At 41.2% G+C, this 16,390-nt stretch overlaps 1 protein-coding gene across 1 annotated transcript in view; it reads right to left on the reverse strand.

Moving 5' to 3' along the window:
* SGPP2 (sphingosine-1-phosphate phosphatase 2) overlaps nt 1–16,163 on the reverse strand; it is a 47,804-nt gene extending 31,641 nt beyond the window's left edge. Inside the window, exon 1 of the mRNA XM_081956386.1 lies at nt 15,938–16,163. Within this exon, the coding sequence (XP_081812512.1) occupies nt 15,938–16,159 (222 nt within the window). The 5' untranslated portion in view covers nt 16,160–16,163. The remainder of the gene's footprint in view (nt 1–15,937) is intronic.
* Nucleotides 16,164–16,390: the final 227 nt, after the last annotated feature.

Raw genomic sequence — 16,390 nt, forward strand, 5'->3', positions numbered from 1 at the left:
GCCTAGGCAGGGAACCCTATACCATTTCAGACAGATGGCTATCCAACATCAACTTCTTGACTGTACAAGCTGTTAGCCAGTGGAACAGGCTGCCACAGGGCATAATGAGTCTGTCTTCATCAGAGGGCTTGAAACAAAGATTGAATGGTGATCTGCCAGAGGACTTTTCATTCAGGATGAGATTAAATCAGATGACTTCTGTGGTCACTTCAAACTCTGCTTGGGTGGGGGGTGTTGGATTAGATGACCTACAAGGTCCCTTCCAACTCTGTTAATCTGTATAAATCTGTAGAACTCAACTATTGTATGATTTGATCAAAGATAAGATAATGATTTATTTTTTCCGTCTTTCTAGATAGAGTGATTCACTTTGAATCACTCTGGGTTTGAGGTTGTTATAGTAGTGGTATTTATTGTTGCAGAGTTGCTCAACCATAGTGAGCCTTTATTGCTATGAATTTATATCTATGCTTTTGTATGGATATAACTTTGTTAGTTTGGCATAATAATCCATGTTGTTCTCTACTTCTTTAAATTCAAGCGCATTATTCTGCTGAATGTGTATTCCTCATTCTAGAGGCTTTTCAAATATATGCATATAAATGCAAGTATATGTGAACAGAGAACTCATAATTACATTGTTCTTCCCTAGCAATTATATTCTTTCATCATAATGTTCATTTCAACAATTCATTACAATGTTCAATTCTTCAACATTTCATCACATTCAATTCAAGACTAGTTATTCTGCACAAGCAAGGTGGAAGAAGCAATTAAAAACCACACACACTACTGGGACAGAAAAAATGATAAATGAAACAGAACTGATCTAATAGCCACAGGCAGGTTAGACAACAAAATGATCAGCTCTGGTATGATTTCTCTTCCCAAATGATGAAATGAAGCATTACATTCTATTCTTTATTTATTAAATGTACATTCTGCCTGTCACTAAACTTTTTTCCCATGAGAAAAACCCATGAATTTATAGTTAGAGAGAGAGAAAAACTTTCCTAAAGTTGCATGTTGAGCTTCCATAGCTAAAGGAAACCTCACCACTCTTATCATAGTCTTCTTTGATTCCCTTGAAATCTGTAAACCAAATTGCCTACTGTTGGTACTATAAAAGCATAAGGAAACTCTTGCTAGAAATGAATAATGGATCATCTATGTTCTTTCAGTGGTTAATTAATAAAAATTCTAAGTAAGATATAGGTCAAGGGCTTCTTTCCAATGTATTTCCCAATGATGTTCTCTGTTGTCTCCATTTAACAAAGCAGAGTTTTGCTTTGATGTAAAATTCCTTGAAGCTGTTAGGTAACATAGCTTCTAAAATTTCTGTGTTAATTTTTTTATATTTACCGACAAACAAATAGAGGTAAATATTTTAAAAAATTAACACAACAATAGTATGCTCCATCCCATATTTGGGTAGACCAGATTGCCCTTATAAAAAATACTTATAGTTTCTAAAAGCAAATCAAATCAAACATACTGCTTCACCTTGCCTGCCTCTATCAACAGTTCCAGTGACCAGCAAGAAAATTCTGTACATTGACAGTACATGCCCCGAAGTTTTTTCTGCCACTCCTTGTCAATCTTTAGAATCGCCAAGACAAATATGTATGTGCGTGTGTATGTGTGTGCGTGTGTGGTTTTCTGGTTGTTGGAACTGCCTTTCAAGGCTTCAAGCTGCATCAAGTAGAATTGCATTGCCTCCTCACCTTAATTACTGCATCCCTACCCAGAATGCATTTTGTTGATAGACCTAATTCACCAATGTGATGTAATGTGCACCTGGAAAATCAGTGGAGAGGAGTTTGGACAACACACAGCTTTCCCAGAAAGTAATCTCAACAGAGAGAAGCCCAGATTAAGAAATAGCACAGTCATAAACTGGAGAGAGGAGGAGGTTCAGGGTAACCACACCCAAGAATCTCTCAGGATATATTTAGTAGGTTAGAAGGTTATAGCTTTAGTCTGTCCATTAGGTGTAAGTAAATAAAGAACTAGGCTCAATTGGATTTTGCTGTGTTGTCTTTGGGCTAGAGCTTGACAGTCAATAAATTTATCATTCAAAAATTTGTCTAATTATCCTTTAAAACAAAGGAATTGATTGTCAATATTTAATTCCAATTCTACAACAATGATTATTGTAAAGGAAGTATGTTTTTTCAGAACTCATAGTTGTTGTTTCTGCTGTTCAGTTGTTCCTCTTCCTCTTTCAATGTATTACATTTTACATCCTAAGTATCTTTTTTGCTTTTTTGTAGTATTAACTGAAAATAATCTAGGCCAGAGTGTGTTAAATACCAAGCCCCAGATGATTATCTGAATTCTTAACACTTTCTTAAAATTATCCACAACCACTTGGGTACAAGTAGAGAGCAGTCTTCTTTTACAGGCAAGGGCAAGTAATACACGGCTAATGACCAAAATTGAGGCCACATTTTTGTTGCTATCTGAGACATTTGCTAAGTGAGTTTTGCCCCGTTTTATGACTTTTCTTACCACAGTTGTTAAGTGAATCACTGGAGTGTTAAATTAGTACTACGGTTGTTCTGACACCACCACCACACACACACCCAACGCCTGCAAATAAACCAGAACACAGGCTTGGCTGTTTGCCACTGTTTAATTACTGAGATAACGAATCCTTTGGCTGAGGGCCCAGACAACTCACGTTCAACAGAGTAGCTCTGCAGCAACCCAGATAATTCAAATGAAGCAACGCAGATAGTCCAAATGATCAGACACGGCTAGAATACACAGATATATTTTCCTAACTACTAATTCAAATGGTTGTTTCCTGCAAATGTCCCCTCCCAACGCCTCACCTATAATCTCTCTTGGGAGGGGCCAATCCACAACCACCTGTGCTTAATCATCTTCTGTGAGTCTGCCTACGGAGTTGCTGCTTCTTTTTCTCAGCCCTTCTCAATCTAGCATTAGGGACAAACTGCCTTTGATCCTCCCCAATTATCCATGCCTCAGGCGCCTCCTGGTGGTCAACCAGCCTCTCTTGTCCCTGCTCTGAGTCTGAACCCTGCACAGGGTCTTCCACATTGTCCAGGGCAGACTCATATGGTTCCTCGCTATTCGAGTCAATCAGCAGCTCAATCGGATCCTGCTGGGCCACAACTGGTTGTTATGTGAGTCTGGCTTTTCCACTGGCTTCGCTTTTCAGAAGGTGGCAAAAGACGATCACATAACCCCAGGGCACTTCAACCGTGATAAATATGAGTCAGTTGCCAGGCATCTGAATTTCGACCAGATGCTCATGGGAATGTGGGAACAATTGCGTCAAAAATGGTCATAAGTCACTGCTGTTGTAACTTTGAACAGCCACTAAATGAACTGCTATAAGTCAAGGACTACCTGTAAAGGATATTTTTGTTCTGAGGAAGTAAATTAGCAATTGTTTCAGAAGAAACAATGCTTCAGGACTGCTGTAGAATTATTTGAGAACCCTGCTTAGAGAAAAAGCCATTACAGTTACTCTTTATTTGAAACATTGAAAAATAAAACCCTGTCCATATTAGTAAGCTCACTGTGAGAAAATGGATGCCATGCATCACGTAGCGTAACAGCAAGCTGTGCCTTATCATACCTTATTAAGTCTTATGAAACAGCCAAATTTGATCCACAGAATTTCATGAAAGGTTGGTTTGTCATTGCCATGAATTGTGTTATACTTCGACCATATGGGGGGAAATGAACGCTTACCAATTTTTAACACAGAAATATCCTTCTTGGGAACACACTAGGGGAGAAAAGAGCTGTGTCAATTGTTAGAAGCATCTCATGTCAAACAGCTGGTTGATATTTATGAACACAAGAAGCAAGACACAGCAGATTTTATGCCTGTTGGCTTCCAATTCACTCTCCCAAACAGCTTTGCTGTTTTTGAAGGCAGGCGGCTTCAAAACTGGCCACAGCCCCTGGTGCCTGCCTGTCTGCATAGCATATGGTACTAGGCACTGGCTGGAAAAATTGCCTGAAACACAAAGGCAGAAACATGGGTCCTATGTCTCTTAAGACTTTTATCAAAGACAATTAGCAGAGTTTAGTAACAAGGTTATAAACCAGTCAGCATAAGAGCAGAAGGGGTTCCGTTTATTATCATGACCTGTCCAAGCTCCTTCAAGGAAGGTTATTAGTGCAATAAACATTTAAAAGTTATTTTGAAATGGACCGGAATTACAATTACAAACCAAGCTGAAAGAAAGATATTTACAAATGCTAGAACTCTTTCAAAAGGTAAGGGAGATCAAGAAAAAGGAACCAAGGCAGGGGTGAAATGCTCTGAAGCCTGCTACCGGTTCTGAAGGCGCACTGAGGGCGCTAAGAAGCCTTTTCTGAGTCTGCAAAGGTAAGTAGAACCGGGGGCGGGGGGGGGAAACAGCTGTGCTGCGTGATTTAGATTTGCTAGAAAGCAGAATATAAATTGCGCGGCACAGTTGATTGTCGCACAGCTGATCGTCTGAACTTTAAAAAAAAGTTTTTTAGCATTTTTTACTACCAGCCTGAACCGGTAGCATTTCATCCCTGAACCAAGAAAAAAAATATATCAGGAATTAGGTTGGAGTTATATAACTATCTGAAGTTAATACAGGTAGTCCTTGACATTTATTAGTGACAGTTCAAAATTACAGCAGCACTGAAAAAAGAGACTTACAACTGTTTTTCATACTTGTGATCATTGCAGTATCCACACGATCATGCGACCAAAATTCGGATGCTTGGCAACTGACTCATGATTTATGACGGTTGCAGTGTCCCAAGGTCACGTGATCCCCTTTTACGACCTTCTGACAAGCAAAATCAATGGGGGGAGCCGGATTCACTTAACAACCATGTTACTAACTTAGCAACTGAAGTGATTCACTTAACAACTGTGGCAAGAAAGGTTGCAAAAGGGGGCAGAACTCACGTCACAACTGTCTCGCTTAGCAACAGAAATTTTGGGGTTAGTTGTTTGTTTGTTTGTTTGTTTGTTTGGATTTATATGCCGCCCTTCTCCAAAAGGACTCAGGGCGGCATACAACATTAAAAAAAACATACATCCCAAAAATTAAAAAAAAAATTAAATACATATCCCAAAAAACAAACCGAATTTAAAAGACAATACATTTTAAATAAGTTAAAAATTAACAGGCCAGGCCGGCTTGCTGGAAAAGCCAACTTTTTAGGGCGTGTCGGAAGGACCGGAGGTCAGGGATTATGCGAAGCTCCGGGGGCAGCTCATTCCAGAGGGAAGGCGCTCCCACAGAGAAGACTCTCCTCATGGGGGTCACCAGCCGACACTGTCTGGCCGACGGCACCCTGAGAAGGCCAACTCTGTGGGATCGTACTGGATGGTGGTGGCAGTAGGTGGTCTCGCAGGTACTCTGGGCCTAAGCCATTAGTTGTGACTGTAAGTTGAGGACTACCGGTAACTGAAAATCTTACTGACGTATTTTTTTCTCTCCCATAGATCCTCCAATAGGCTGCAGTCAAGCATCTCATAATACCCCACGTTGCCCTATTTGGCAAGTTCCTAGACTATCTATCTAGGATTCCATCAGTCAATTCGGTGATAGGAAAAAAATGAAGAGAAGATATTTTTGGTTCTCGTGCGAGAGCCAACAATGCAAAACAAACGCCGTGTCAATCTGAAACAAAAGCGATTCCATTGTGCATGCAGGGAAATATAATGAGAAACACTTTGTTAAGCTACCCAGTACAAATCTTTAAATGTATAAAAAGTTTATTCCACTTTGGAAAAAGTGGAAGAAAGAGAAGGCAATTATCACAACCACTAAATTCCAACTAAAATCAATACAGCTTAGTTAAATTGGTTAATTATTATCTACTGAAGAAACGTTTGAGTTTCAGCACATGTTAATGGTTCAACATAAAGAGTACAGCTGGAAAAAGATATTTTGGGTGTGTTATTTGGATGCCCTTAGGCAGGGCCTCCTTGCTGCTGCTATTACTTCTTCCTTTTCCCAACTTCTATTTTTCTTCCAAGCACTATTCTCAGCCAGTGAAAACAAAGACCAACTGTGGCTTTGCCAAACCAAACAAAATGTTCATTAATAGGCTGGATATAGTCAGCCAATCAGAAAACGATGCAGTTGTTGAACCCATCCTAGATAAAGACTCTGACTGGTCTTCAGCAACCATCACATTATACTGAAGGTTTTTTTTTTGAAAAACAGAAGATAAATTCCATCTGTTCCGGCTGCTCAACATGGGATCAACTTGCTAGATGCTTATGGAGAAATTATCCATAGTCATGTTAAAGCTAAGGTATTTCATAAACTATTATCAATTCTAGGCTTTCCTCAGGCAGAAAAAGAACAAATTATGGAAGTTTTGATGCCAGAAACACCAGGGTTAGATGGTATGAATTAGTAATGAAACCACCATTTTAACAATGGCAACATTAAGGATGTATAGCATGTCCCAGGGGAAATGATGGCAAACACTACAGAAAGGGCGCAGTCTAGATGGACAGCTTCCACCATTTTCTTTTATCTTCTGGGATCTTTCAGACCAAGTCACTGCAGTAAAAGCCCTGCTGCAATTTACCATATAGAGCTGCTGAGCATCTGGCTGAAGAGGCCTAATCTAAAAGAGGCTAGTTCCTGGAATTGGGAGGCAGTGCACATAAGCAATAGCACTTAGACGTAAATACCGTCCCCTCTAAGCGGTTTACAGAGTCAGCATATTGTCCCCAACAACCTGGGAACCTCGGAAGGATGGAAGGCTGAGTCAACCTTGAGCCTGGTGAGATTCGATCTGCCAAATTGCAGTCAGCTGACAGTCAGCAGACATAGCCTGCACTACTGCATTCTAACCCCTGCACCACCGTGGCTATAGATTGGCTATATATCTGGAACATCTAGAGTTCAAGTCAGCTCTATTTATAAAGTTCAGGAGATGATTTGAATTGTTTCTCTACTAAGTACAGATAGTTCTTGATTTATGACGACAATTGACTCCCAAATTCCAGTTGCTAAGTGAGACAGCTGTTAAATGAATTTTGCTTCATTTTATAACCTTTCTTGCCACAGTTATTAAGTGAATCCCTGCAATTGTTAAGTAAGTAACAAAGTTGTTAAGTGAATCTGGCTTCCCCATTGACTTTCTTTGTCAGAAGGTTACAAAAGGTAACCACATGATCCCAGGACACTGCAACCATCACAATTATCCAAACACAAACATCCAAATTTTGACCCCGTGAGCTTGGGGATGCTGCAACAATCACAAGAGTGAAAAACGGTCATGTCACTTTTTTCAGGGACGATGTAACATCAAATGGTCACTAACTGAAATGTTGTAAGTTGAGGACTATCTGTGATTGCAAGGATAATATCTCAGATACCCATTACACTATTCCGTACCACATGCACATACTTTTCTTGATGGAAGACCATGGTCAACAGATGATAAATAGAAAACTAAACCAAGTGCAGATTTGGAAGAACATTAGACTGCCACAAGCAACTACAGAAAAAAAACAGATGGGAGGAACAGGGAGAAGAGAAAAGGCAGAGAAAAGGAAAGGCAGAAACGTAACTGGAAGTAAAGAAACTATCTGTTGTTAGAACAGTGACTGAGAAGGAGGATATGGTGGAAGGCAAGGCAAAGGGACTTCAATGTATTTTTGAAGCAGAGGTGGTATTCAGCTAGTTCTGATTTAAAAATGAAAATGTTCTGAGAACTGATAGTGGAAATTTTAAGTAGTTTGGAGAACAGGTAAATAGGCTGGCCCTGCCCCCATTGCCTCCCAGCCTCCCAGGTGACCTTTTGTTGCCCTGAACAGGAGAACGAGCTGGAAAACAGGTTAGCGGGGTGGGGAGGGAATGGGATTTTGCAGTTTTCTTCCTCTGCCACACCCACAAAGCCATGCCCACAAAGCCACGCCCACAGAACCAGTAGTAAAGTTTTTGAATCCCACCACTGTTTTGAAGATATATTTTAAAATAGTCTTCAGCTATAAGCACTATGGTAGCTCAGTACTGGTACAACTTTTATATATTTCAAAAACAGCAAAGGGAAATTACGAAGTATATGTCTGTTATTGTGAGAAGTTACATTGAACTGGAAGCAATTATAATTTAATTACTGATGGGCAAAGAGATATACGGAGTGCTTTCTGCGCTTGACTGTTTGCTTAGTTTGTTTGGTTTGTAGTCATTATCCACTTGGGTAATGACACATCTCCAAGCAAACGAAGCTCAGAGCACACAGTGCAATCTTGATCGAAAGAGAGATATTGTTTCAAAGCTAGTGGTGGGATACAACTGGTTCGCCATTCCGGTACCATGCTCCGGAGGGCCCACCCACCCGCCTGTCCTCCTTACCTGTATTTGAGCCGATTGGGGCTTTCACCCACGCGCACAGAGCATACGGCGCGTGCGCAACACTCTGCCGAGCAGCTGGAACATTGCAGAGCGTCGCAGGTGGTAAGTACGCATGCGTATGCATGCATGTGGTAGATGCCCGCTCCTTTGCACCATACCGATTGTAACGGGATCCAGAACCCACCACTAGCTTATACCTAGATAGTTTCAAATGCAACTAGCCATACAAATACTAGAATTCATGCTCTCCATTGTTACTGTAATAATAATAATAATAATAATAATAATAATAATAATAATAATAATAATAATAATAATAATAATAATAATAATTTTATTTGTTAGCCGCAACCCTCTCCCGAAGGACTCGGGGCGGCGTACAATCAAAACAAATAAAATACAGATAAAGACAAACAAACATAGGAACAAAGACATATACATGTGCATGTGCATGGAGGAGGTAGACTGATGAGTGAAAACAATTAAAAACACAATTTAAAATCCCATTAAATAAAATTACAGAATTAAAAACCCGTCAGGAGCGATATGAAGTTATGGTTGAGCCAGGCCAGCTATTTGGAATAGGTGGGTCTTGAGCTTTACACGGAAGGAGCGGAGGTCAATGGTGGTCCTAATATCCGGAGGGAGGTCATTCCACAGGGCTGGGCCCGCCACAGAGAAGGCTCTGCTCCTAGGCGCCGCCCCTCGGCACTGTCTGGTGGACGGCACCTGGAGAAGTCCCTCTCTGTGCGAGCGGATGGGTCGCAGGGATGTAATCAACCAATCATTACTCTTAAGATGATGGTACTAGAAAGCACAGTGATAGTATTTATGTGGGTCAGGGAAACAGACTATTTTCCTAGTAGGAAAAAAAACCTGAGGATGTGGAAAGTGCTCTACCTAATACCATGCTTAAATTATTTAGACACCTGTCTTCATATGGTCAAAGAAAGATCACCCATGCACAAGAATGTTACTTAGAGAAAACCCAGAAATACAAGGCCCAGTTTAGAGAAAATAAATTAGTTATGCCTTCTTCCTTCCTTCCTTCCTTCCTTCCTTCCTTCCTTCCTTCCTTCCCTTCCTTCCTTCCTTCCTTCCTTCCTTTCTTCCTTCTCACTCCTTCTCTTCTTTCCTCCCTCCTTCTTTTTAAATTAACTATAAAGGAATGTGTTTCAAATAAATGATAAACTGCTGGAGGCAATGATAACAGAATGTTATAGGATTGAAGTAGGATTCTATTTATTTTGGGGGTTTGTGTGTAGTCACTTATTGCAATTTGATGTGTAGTGGTTAGAGTGCTGCCCTCTCATATGGTAGACCAGGCTTCAAATCCCTGCTGGTACCTACCTTATCAGTGGGGCTCCTTGGAAAAAGACAAACCCCACCCCCCACCCCAATTATCACTTGCCTGCTTCCAATATGAGGATGACATGAACTAAGAGACTCAGCTCAGTCATCACATCACCTGGATTAGAAAGGTTCGGGCCAAAGGGTAGAAAACAGGGACAATCTGATGACAGGTGGGCTACTGAAACAAACCATGTATGGACAAGATAAGGGAACCTGAAATAGATAGAATGCTACTACAACAGCAGATCTAATGAGATATGAGATATGAAATGTATCCAGAAACCAAGAATGCACAGAAAATAGAAAAACAGCTACTTACCCAACACTTCAACATAGTGAAGAGGAAGCTATTTCAAGTTTCATAACTTGAAATAGGTCAACTTCACATTAAATTCCAGACTCAAGAAGCTGGAAGAGACCTAAGATCATGCAATACAATACAATGGTAGAGTTGGAAGGGACCTTGGAGGTCTTCTAGTCCAACCCCCTGCCTAGATTTATTCATTTATTTATTCATGGATAAATGTAAAGGAATATATGGATAATCTTGGGGGAAGAAGTAAAAAGATGCTGCCTAAGAAATGATCAGACAAGAGAGGCCCACAAGGAAAAACCTAGGAAGGAAGGATTTGCCCTCATAGATTAGACAGTTAAAAATGGTAGCAGGAAGTTTGTAACTTCTGATCTCCAAATTTCTGCTAAAGTACCCTTACAATAAAAGTAGGTTTAACTCATGTAAACACTATATTTCCTGTCTGGTTTACCTGGGAGGCCTGACACACCCATAGGGGTGAAAAGGGGATTTTAAGATAAATATTTACAATTTTTGAAAATAAAGGCTTCACTTCTTTTCTTTCATTGTTAGGACCCTTTCAGGATAATATACCGGTAAGTGTGGTGAAACATTGGATATAGCAACAATCAGGTCAGCTAAAAAATCTAGACGAGCTTAATAACCAGTATCTGTCGTAGTTCAAATGGAACAGTAGCTTTCTAGAATAACTAACTGCAGCAGGAACATCTATACTCACGTCTCTGTCCATCCATAGATTTTACAAATGGGGCAAGTGCAGGGCCAGATTTTCTCAATATTTCAATGTTCAAATTTATAATACAATACAATATAATAGCAGAGTTGGAAGGGAACTTGGAGGTCTTCTAGTCCAACCCCCTGCCTAGGCAGGAAACCCCATACCATTTCAGACAAATGGCTATCCAACATTTTCTTAAAGACTTCCAGTGTTGGGGCATTCACAACTTCTGGAGGCAAGCTGTTCCACTGATTAATTGTTCTCACTGTCAGGAAATTTCTCCTCAGTTCTAAGTTGCTTCTCTCCTTGATTAGTTTCCACCCATTGCTTCTTGTTCTACCATCAGGTGCCTTGGAGAATAGTTTGACTCCCTCTTCTTTGTGGCAACCCCTGAGATATTGGAACACTGTTATCATGTCTCCTCTAGTCCTTGGCAGCTGCTGCACACTGCTGGCTCATATTTAAATGGTTGCCCACTAGGACTCCAAGATCCCTCTGACAGTTACTACTATTGAGGAAGGTACCACCTATACTGTACCTGTGCATTTTGTTTTTCTTGCCTAAATGTAGAACGTTACTCTTTTCACCATTGAATTTCATTTTATTAGATAGTGCCCAATGTTCAAGTTTGTCAAGATCCTTCTGTATCTTAAGCCTGTCCTCTGGAGTGTTGGCTATTCCTGCCAGCTTGGTGTCATCTGCAAATTTGATGAGTTCCCCATTTATTCCCTCATCCAAATCATTGATGAAGATGTTGAAGAGTACTGGGCCTAAAACAGAGCCTTGGGGTACTCCACTGCATACTTCCCTCCATGTAGATGCAGTTCCATTGAGGACTACATGTTGAGTGCGGTTGGTCAGCCAGTTACGAATCCATCTGATGGTGATGCTGTCCAACCCACATTCTTCTACTTTATCTAGTAGTAGGCTATGGTCTACCTTATCAAATGCCTTACTGAAGTCCAAGTAAACTATATTGATGGCATTCCTCTGGTCCACTAATTTTGTCACTTTGTCAAAGAATGCAATAAGATTAGTCTGGCATGATTAATGTTGGCTTTTGGCTATTTGTTTACTTCTAGGTTCGCTAATTCGTTGCTTGATTATCTTTTCCAGAATATTTCCTGGTATTGAGGTCAGGCTGATAGGTCTATAGTTTCCTAGATCTATTTTTTTTTCTTTTTTGAAGATGGGAACCACATCAGCTCTTTTCCAGTCCTCTGGCAGTTCCCCGGTGCTCCAGGATCTCTGAAAGATATAGTTCAGTGGTTCTGAGATCTCATCTGCCAGTTCCTTCAGAACCCTGGGGTGTAATCCGTCTGGTCCTGGTGATTTATTTTCTTCATTTCCAATTTTAATACCAGAACTCCTTTTATATGACAGTATTACCATTATCTGTTTAAATGCCCTCACTTATTTATTTATTTATGTTTATTTACATTTATTAGCCACCCAATTACAACAGACTCTAGGGATAGGGAAGAGACAGGAATGCATGTGACTCACAAAAGTGGTCAAACCTTAGAAATATATCCAAATAGGTCCAGCAGAAAATGGAAACTTCAAACATATTACATACATTTTCATGTACAGATGGTCCTCAACTTATGACCACAATTGAACCCAAAATTTCTATCGCTAAGACAGTTGTTAAGTGAATTTTGTCCCATTTTGCAACTTTTCTTGCCACATTTGTTAAGTGAATCACTGCAGCTGTTAACTTAGTAACATGGTTGTTAAGTGAGTGGGTTCCCCACTGACTTTGCTTGTTGGAAGAATGTGCCTAAGAATGTTGGAGACATACAAGTTACATAGTAAAAAGATTATGAATTGTATATTCTCTCCTTTTGATCCAATGTACAAAATGTTCAGAATAATTCCAATGACTGAACTTTGCAAAGGATAAATTAAGTGTACTCTGCCTGTCTACAAAAGGTTTGCTGCTTGGATTTGCCATTTACTGGTCTAAACCAACATACTGACTGAGAAGAGAAAAATGTCATATTCTGGAAGAAAGTGGAGGGGAAATGAAAGACGAAAACCAGCATATACAGTATGTATAAAAAATGTGCAGTAAGGATGGAACACAAGATTGCAACAAAGTTCTATGGGATGATATAACTAAGTAGAGTAATGGTAGTATGCAGGGACGTGCGGTCAGGGGAGGCAAGGGAGGCAGCGCATCACCTCTCTTCGTGAAATAATAGTATATAATATTATATACTATATATATATATATATATATATATATATATATATATATATATATATATATATATATATATATATATATATATATAATATTATAATATTATATACATCCGTCCGGCTGCGCCCGGGAGCTGCGTAGGCAGAAATGTTGTCGGTGCTCCCGGATGACGAAGCCACGAAAGTGACTGGGGGAAGGTTCTCGTCGTTCCCCAGTCGCTTTCGTGGCTTCGTCATCCGGGAGCGCCGACAACATTTCTGCCTCCGCAGATCCCGGGCGCCGCCGGACGGATGTAGCCAGAGCGACGCCGAGGCGGTCCGGGCGGACGAAAGAGTGAGCGAGCGATGGAGGATCAGGCAGCCTGATCCTCGGTCGCTCGCCCGCCGGACTGCCTTGGCGCCACTCTGGCTACCTCTGTCCGTCCACGCCCGCGAGCTGCGGAGGCAGAAATGTTGTCGGCGCTCCCGGATGACGAAGCCACGAAAGCGACTGGGGAACGACAAGAATCTTCCTGCCTCTGCTGGACTTCGCCCGCTCCTCGCGACTGCAATATACATCCAGAAGCAGCTTTTGTGGCTAATGGGGTTTGGGCTTCCAGCCCAACAGCCCCTGCCACTTCTGGACGTCTATTGCAGTCGCGAGGAGAGCGCAAAGTCCAGCAGAGGCAGGAAGGTTCTCGTCGTTCCCCAGTCACTTTCGAGGACTGCGGAGCACGAGCCAGCAGAGCACGCTCAGGAAGGCGGGGAATGGGATCACGTGTGCTGGAGGCTGAGGCAGCCTCAGCCTCCAGCACACGTGGTCCCATTCCCCGCCTTCCTGATGACATCACCAGCCTCACCAGCCATAAACCTCACCGCACGTCACTGGTAGAATGTCAGCGCTACTAAATTTTAGGCAACGTTAACAAACTGTCCATTTCTTTAATATGATCAGTTGAACAATGCCACCTGGGAACTCTTTCCTTTATGCTTTCTCACACTTCTTTTTCAAAAGCATTATAAAAACCATTCAAAAGTATATAATGTGTGACTTCAGTATCTTCTTTATCAGCAACTCCTGCAATCTTTCTCACTATTTTTCAGGTTGATGAAATTGTAAACTTTAACAAAATCCAAAATACTGGAGTGTGTTCATCCCTGAGAATGAATGTGCATATATGTATATGTATATGTAATATATATATATATATATGTATATGTAATATATATATATATATATATATATATATATATATATATATATATATATATATATATATATATATATATATATATATATATATATATATATATATATATATATATATATATATATATATAATATATTTGTTCTTGTCTATAAGGCAGTTGTTTGGGGATGAGACACAAGTAACCCATTTATCAAGTCAGTCAAAATAAAATATAGAATAAAATAAAATATTCATACAAAAAAAATACATTAGAATATATTTTACTCCTAATGATGCTAAATGGATGGTATACTGAACACTTGCATAACAATCCCCTCTGGGCACCACCATTTAGCAATAGGTTTATTTGTTTTATTAAAAACAAATATTGTTGCAAATATTGCAAACAAATATTGTTGCAATACCCAGCAACAATATTTTCTGACTTAACATTAAGAGAAGGATCTGTCACCCACAGAGTGCCATAAACAGAACACAACAAAACAATTCTACTTTATACTTTACTACTACTATTTCTATTGCAGAAAATTGCATTAACAGTATAAAGAGTCTAAAGTAAAATAAGTCAATGGAAGACTGAAGATAGAAAGATGCTGGTTTTATTCCTTTGTTTCCTGAAAAGCTTCTCTCTTCTGGGAATTCTCCAGATCTGTTTGACTTCATCTCTCAGAATTCTCAGGAAAAGCCTGCCTGGGGAACCCTGGGAATTTCTTGGAAAAACTTGGAAGGCATGTAGATTGGGGAAGTGTGCAGTGGAAAGTCCATTCTGAACTGTATAGTGTGGAGTGTTTTTCCTTCAATGTTTTGAGATCCAAGTCTCTAACAAGCTTGAAATATGCCTAACCCATAGTCAATGCAACACAACTGTCTTGGTTCATCCATCATGCTAAGTCATATATCATGGTTTCCAAATCACAAAGGCTGCTTGCACACAACATGCTAAGCATGATGCAAAACTTCAAGATGTGTTTATGCCATATATTACTAAACATAAAGGCATACTAAGAAGCTTTGCCAACAACACAAACATCTTTAGTGTCAGAAGTAATTTGGAACTGAATTTGCTTCAGGCTACTGCAATATATTTGAATGAAGTGCTGTTTTATACTGATTTTACACTGCAAATACCATCATCATCATCATCGCCACCACTGTTGAATTCACCAGCCCATTTCATCCTTATTCTCCCACCCTCATTTTTGTTAAAGTCAAACTATTATAATATAAGAAACAATGTTGAAAATTAACATTCCCTGTAGATTTCCTAGATACAAAAATAGAAAGCTACAACATTTGGGCAAAAATCAAAACACCTCTGAAAGTTATTACTGTTATCATTGGGGGTTGGGGTGTTATTTCAAAAGCTTGCCCGTTTGTGTATGTTTGTAAGTGCAGGCAAGCTTTTCAGTTCTCCAGAAGTCTTAACCCCAAAAGTCAACCATTCAAAGAGGGAGGTGGGGGAGAACCAAGGTTGTACTCCAAGTAGCAAAGCCGTGAAATGTATAGCATTTATAGTTTTTCAGGTTTGTGTCCCTAAGGTAGCGGGTTTGCAATTTTGTTCTTATCTCTCAGAAGCCCTTTCAGTAACAGGAAGTCAGGAGGGAAGCATGGCTCGGGAAGAGACTTTTTACGGGCTGCCAACGCTTCCTGCTCGGTCACTGACCTGGTTTCCCCCCCAAGTCCCACCGGGCGAGAAGGTTACACAGTATACATCTAGGACGGGAGAAGGAGGCGGTCTTTGTCCGGGGCTGCAAATTGAGCTCCGGCTCCTCTCGCATCCCGCCCCCGTTGAACGCGGTACCTTCCAGCCGTCCCCGAGGCTGCCGTTGCAGGTGGCGCAGTCGGCCGGCAGACCGAAGCCCGGACGCTGCCCGTTGCGGACGTCCCGCGGAGTCGGGGGCCGGCTGCCGTTCCCCACCGCCTGAGCTCGGTGGTCTTTCTCGCCTCGCGGGAAAAGCCCGCAGCGTCGCTGGAACCGAGCCACGAGTTGAGAGCCCAAGAGGCTGCCTATCAGGCCGGCCATGCTCCCTCCGGGTTGGAAGCGAAAGCCAGGCGCGGCGGGACGCTCCGCCGGCAGAGCCGCCAACCGGCCACCGCTCTGCAGAGGAGCCGGAGAGAAGGGGCGGGCTTGGGACAGGTGCAGCCGCGCCCCGCCGCGGGAGCCGAAGCCGGCGCTGCGCCTGAGTCGCTCCTCGACTTGGGTGGCTGCCTTCACTGCGGGGCCGGCGCTTCTCCTCTGGACGTCACTGCTTTG

The sequence above is a fragment of the Natrix helvetica genome, assembly GCF_964273705.1.
Source record: "Natrix helvetica genome assembly, chromosome: 5".
NCBI classification, from domain to species: Eukaryota; Metazoa; Chordata; class Lepidosauria; order Squamata; family Natricidae; genus Natrix; species Natrix helvetica.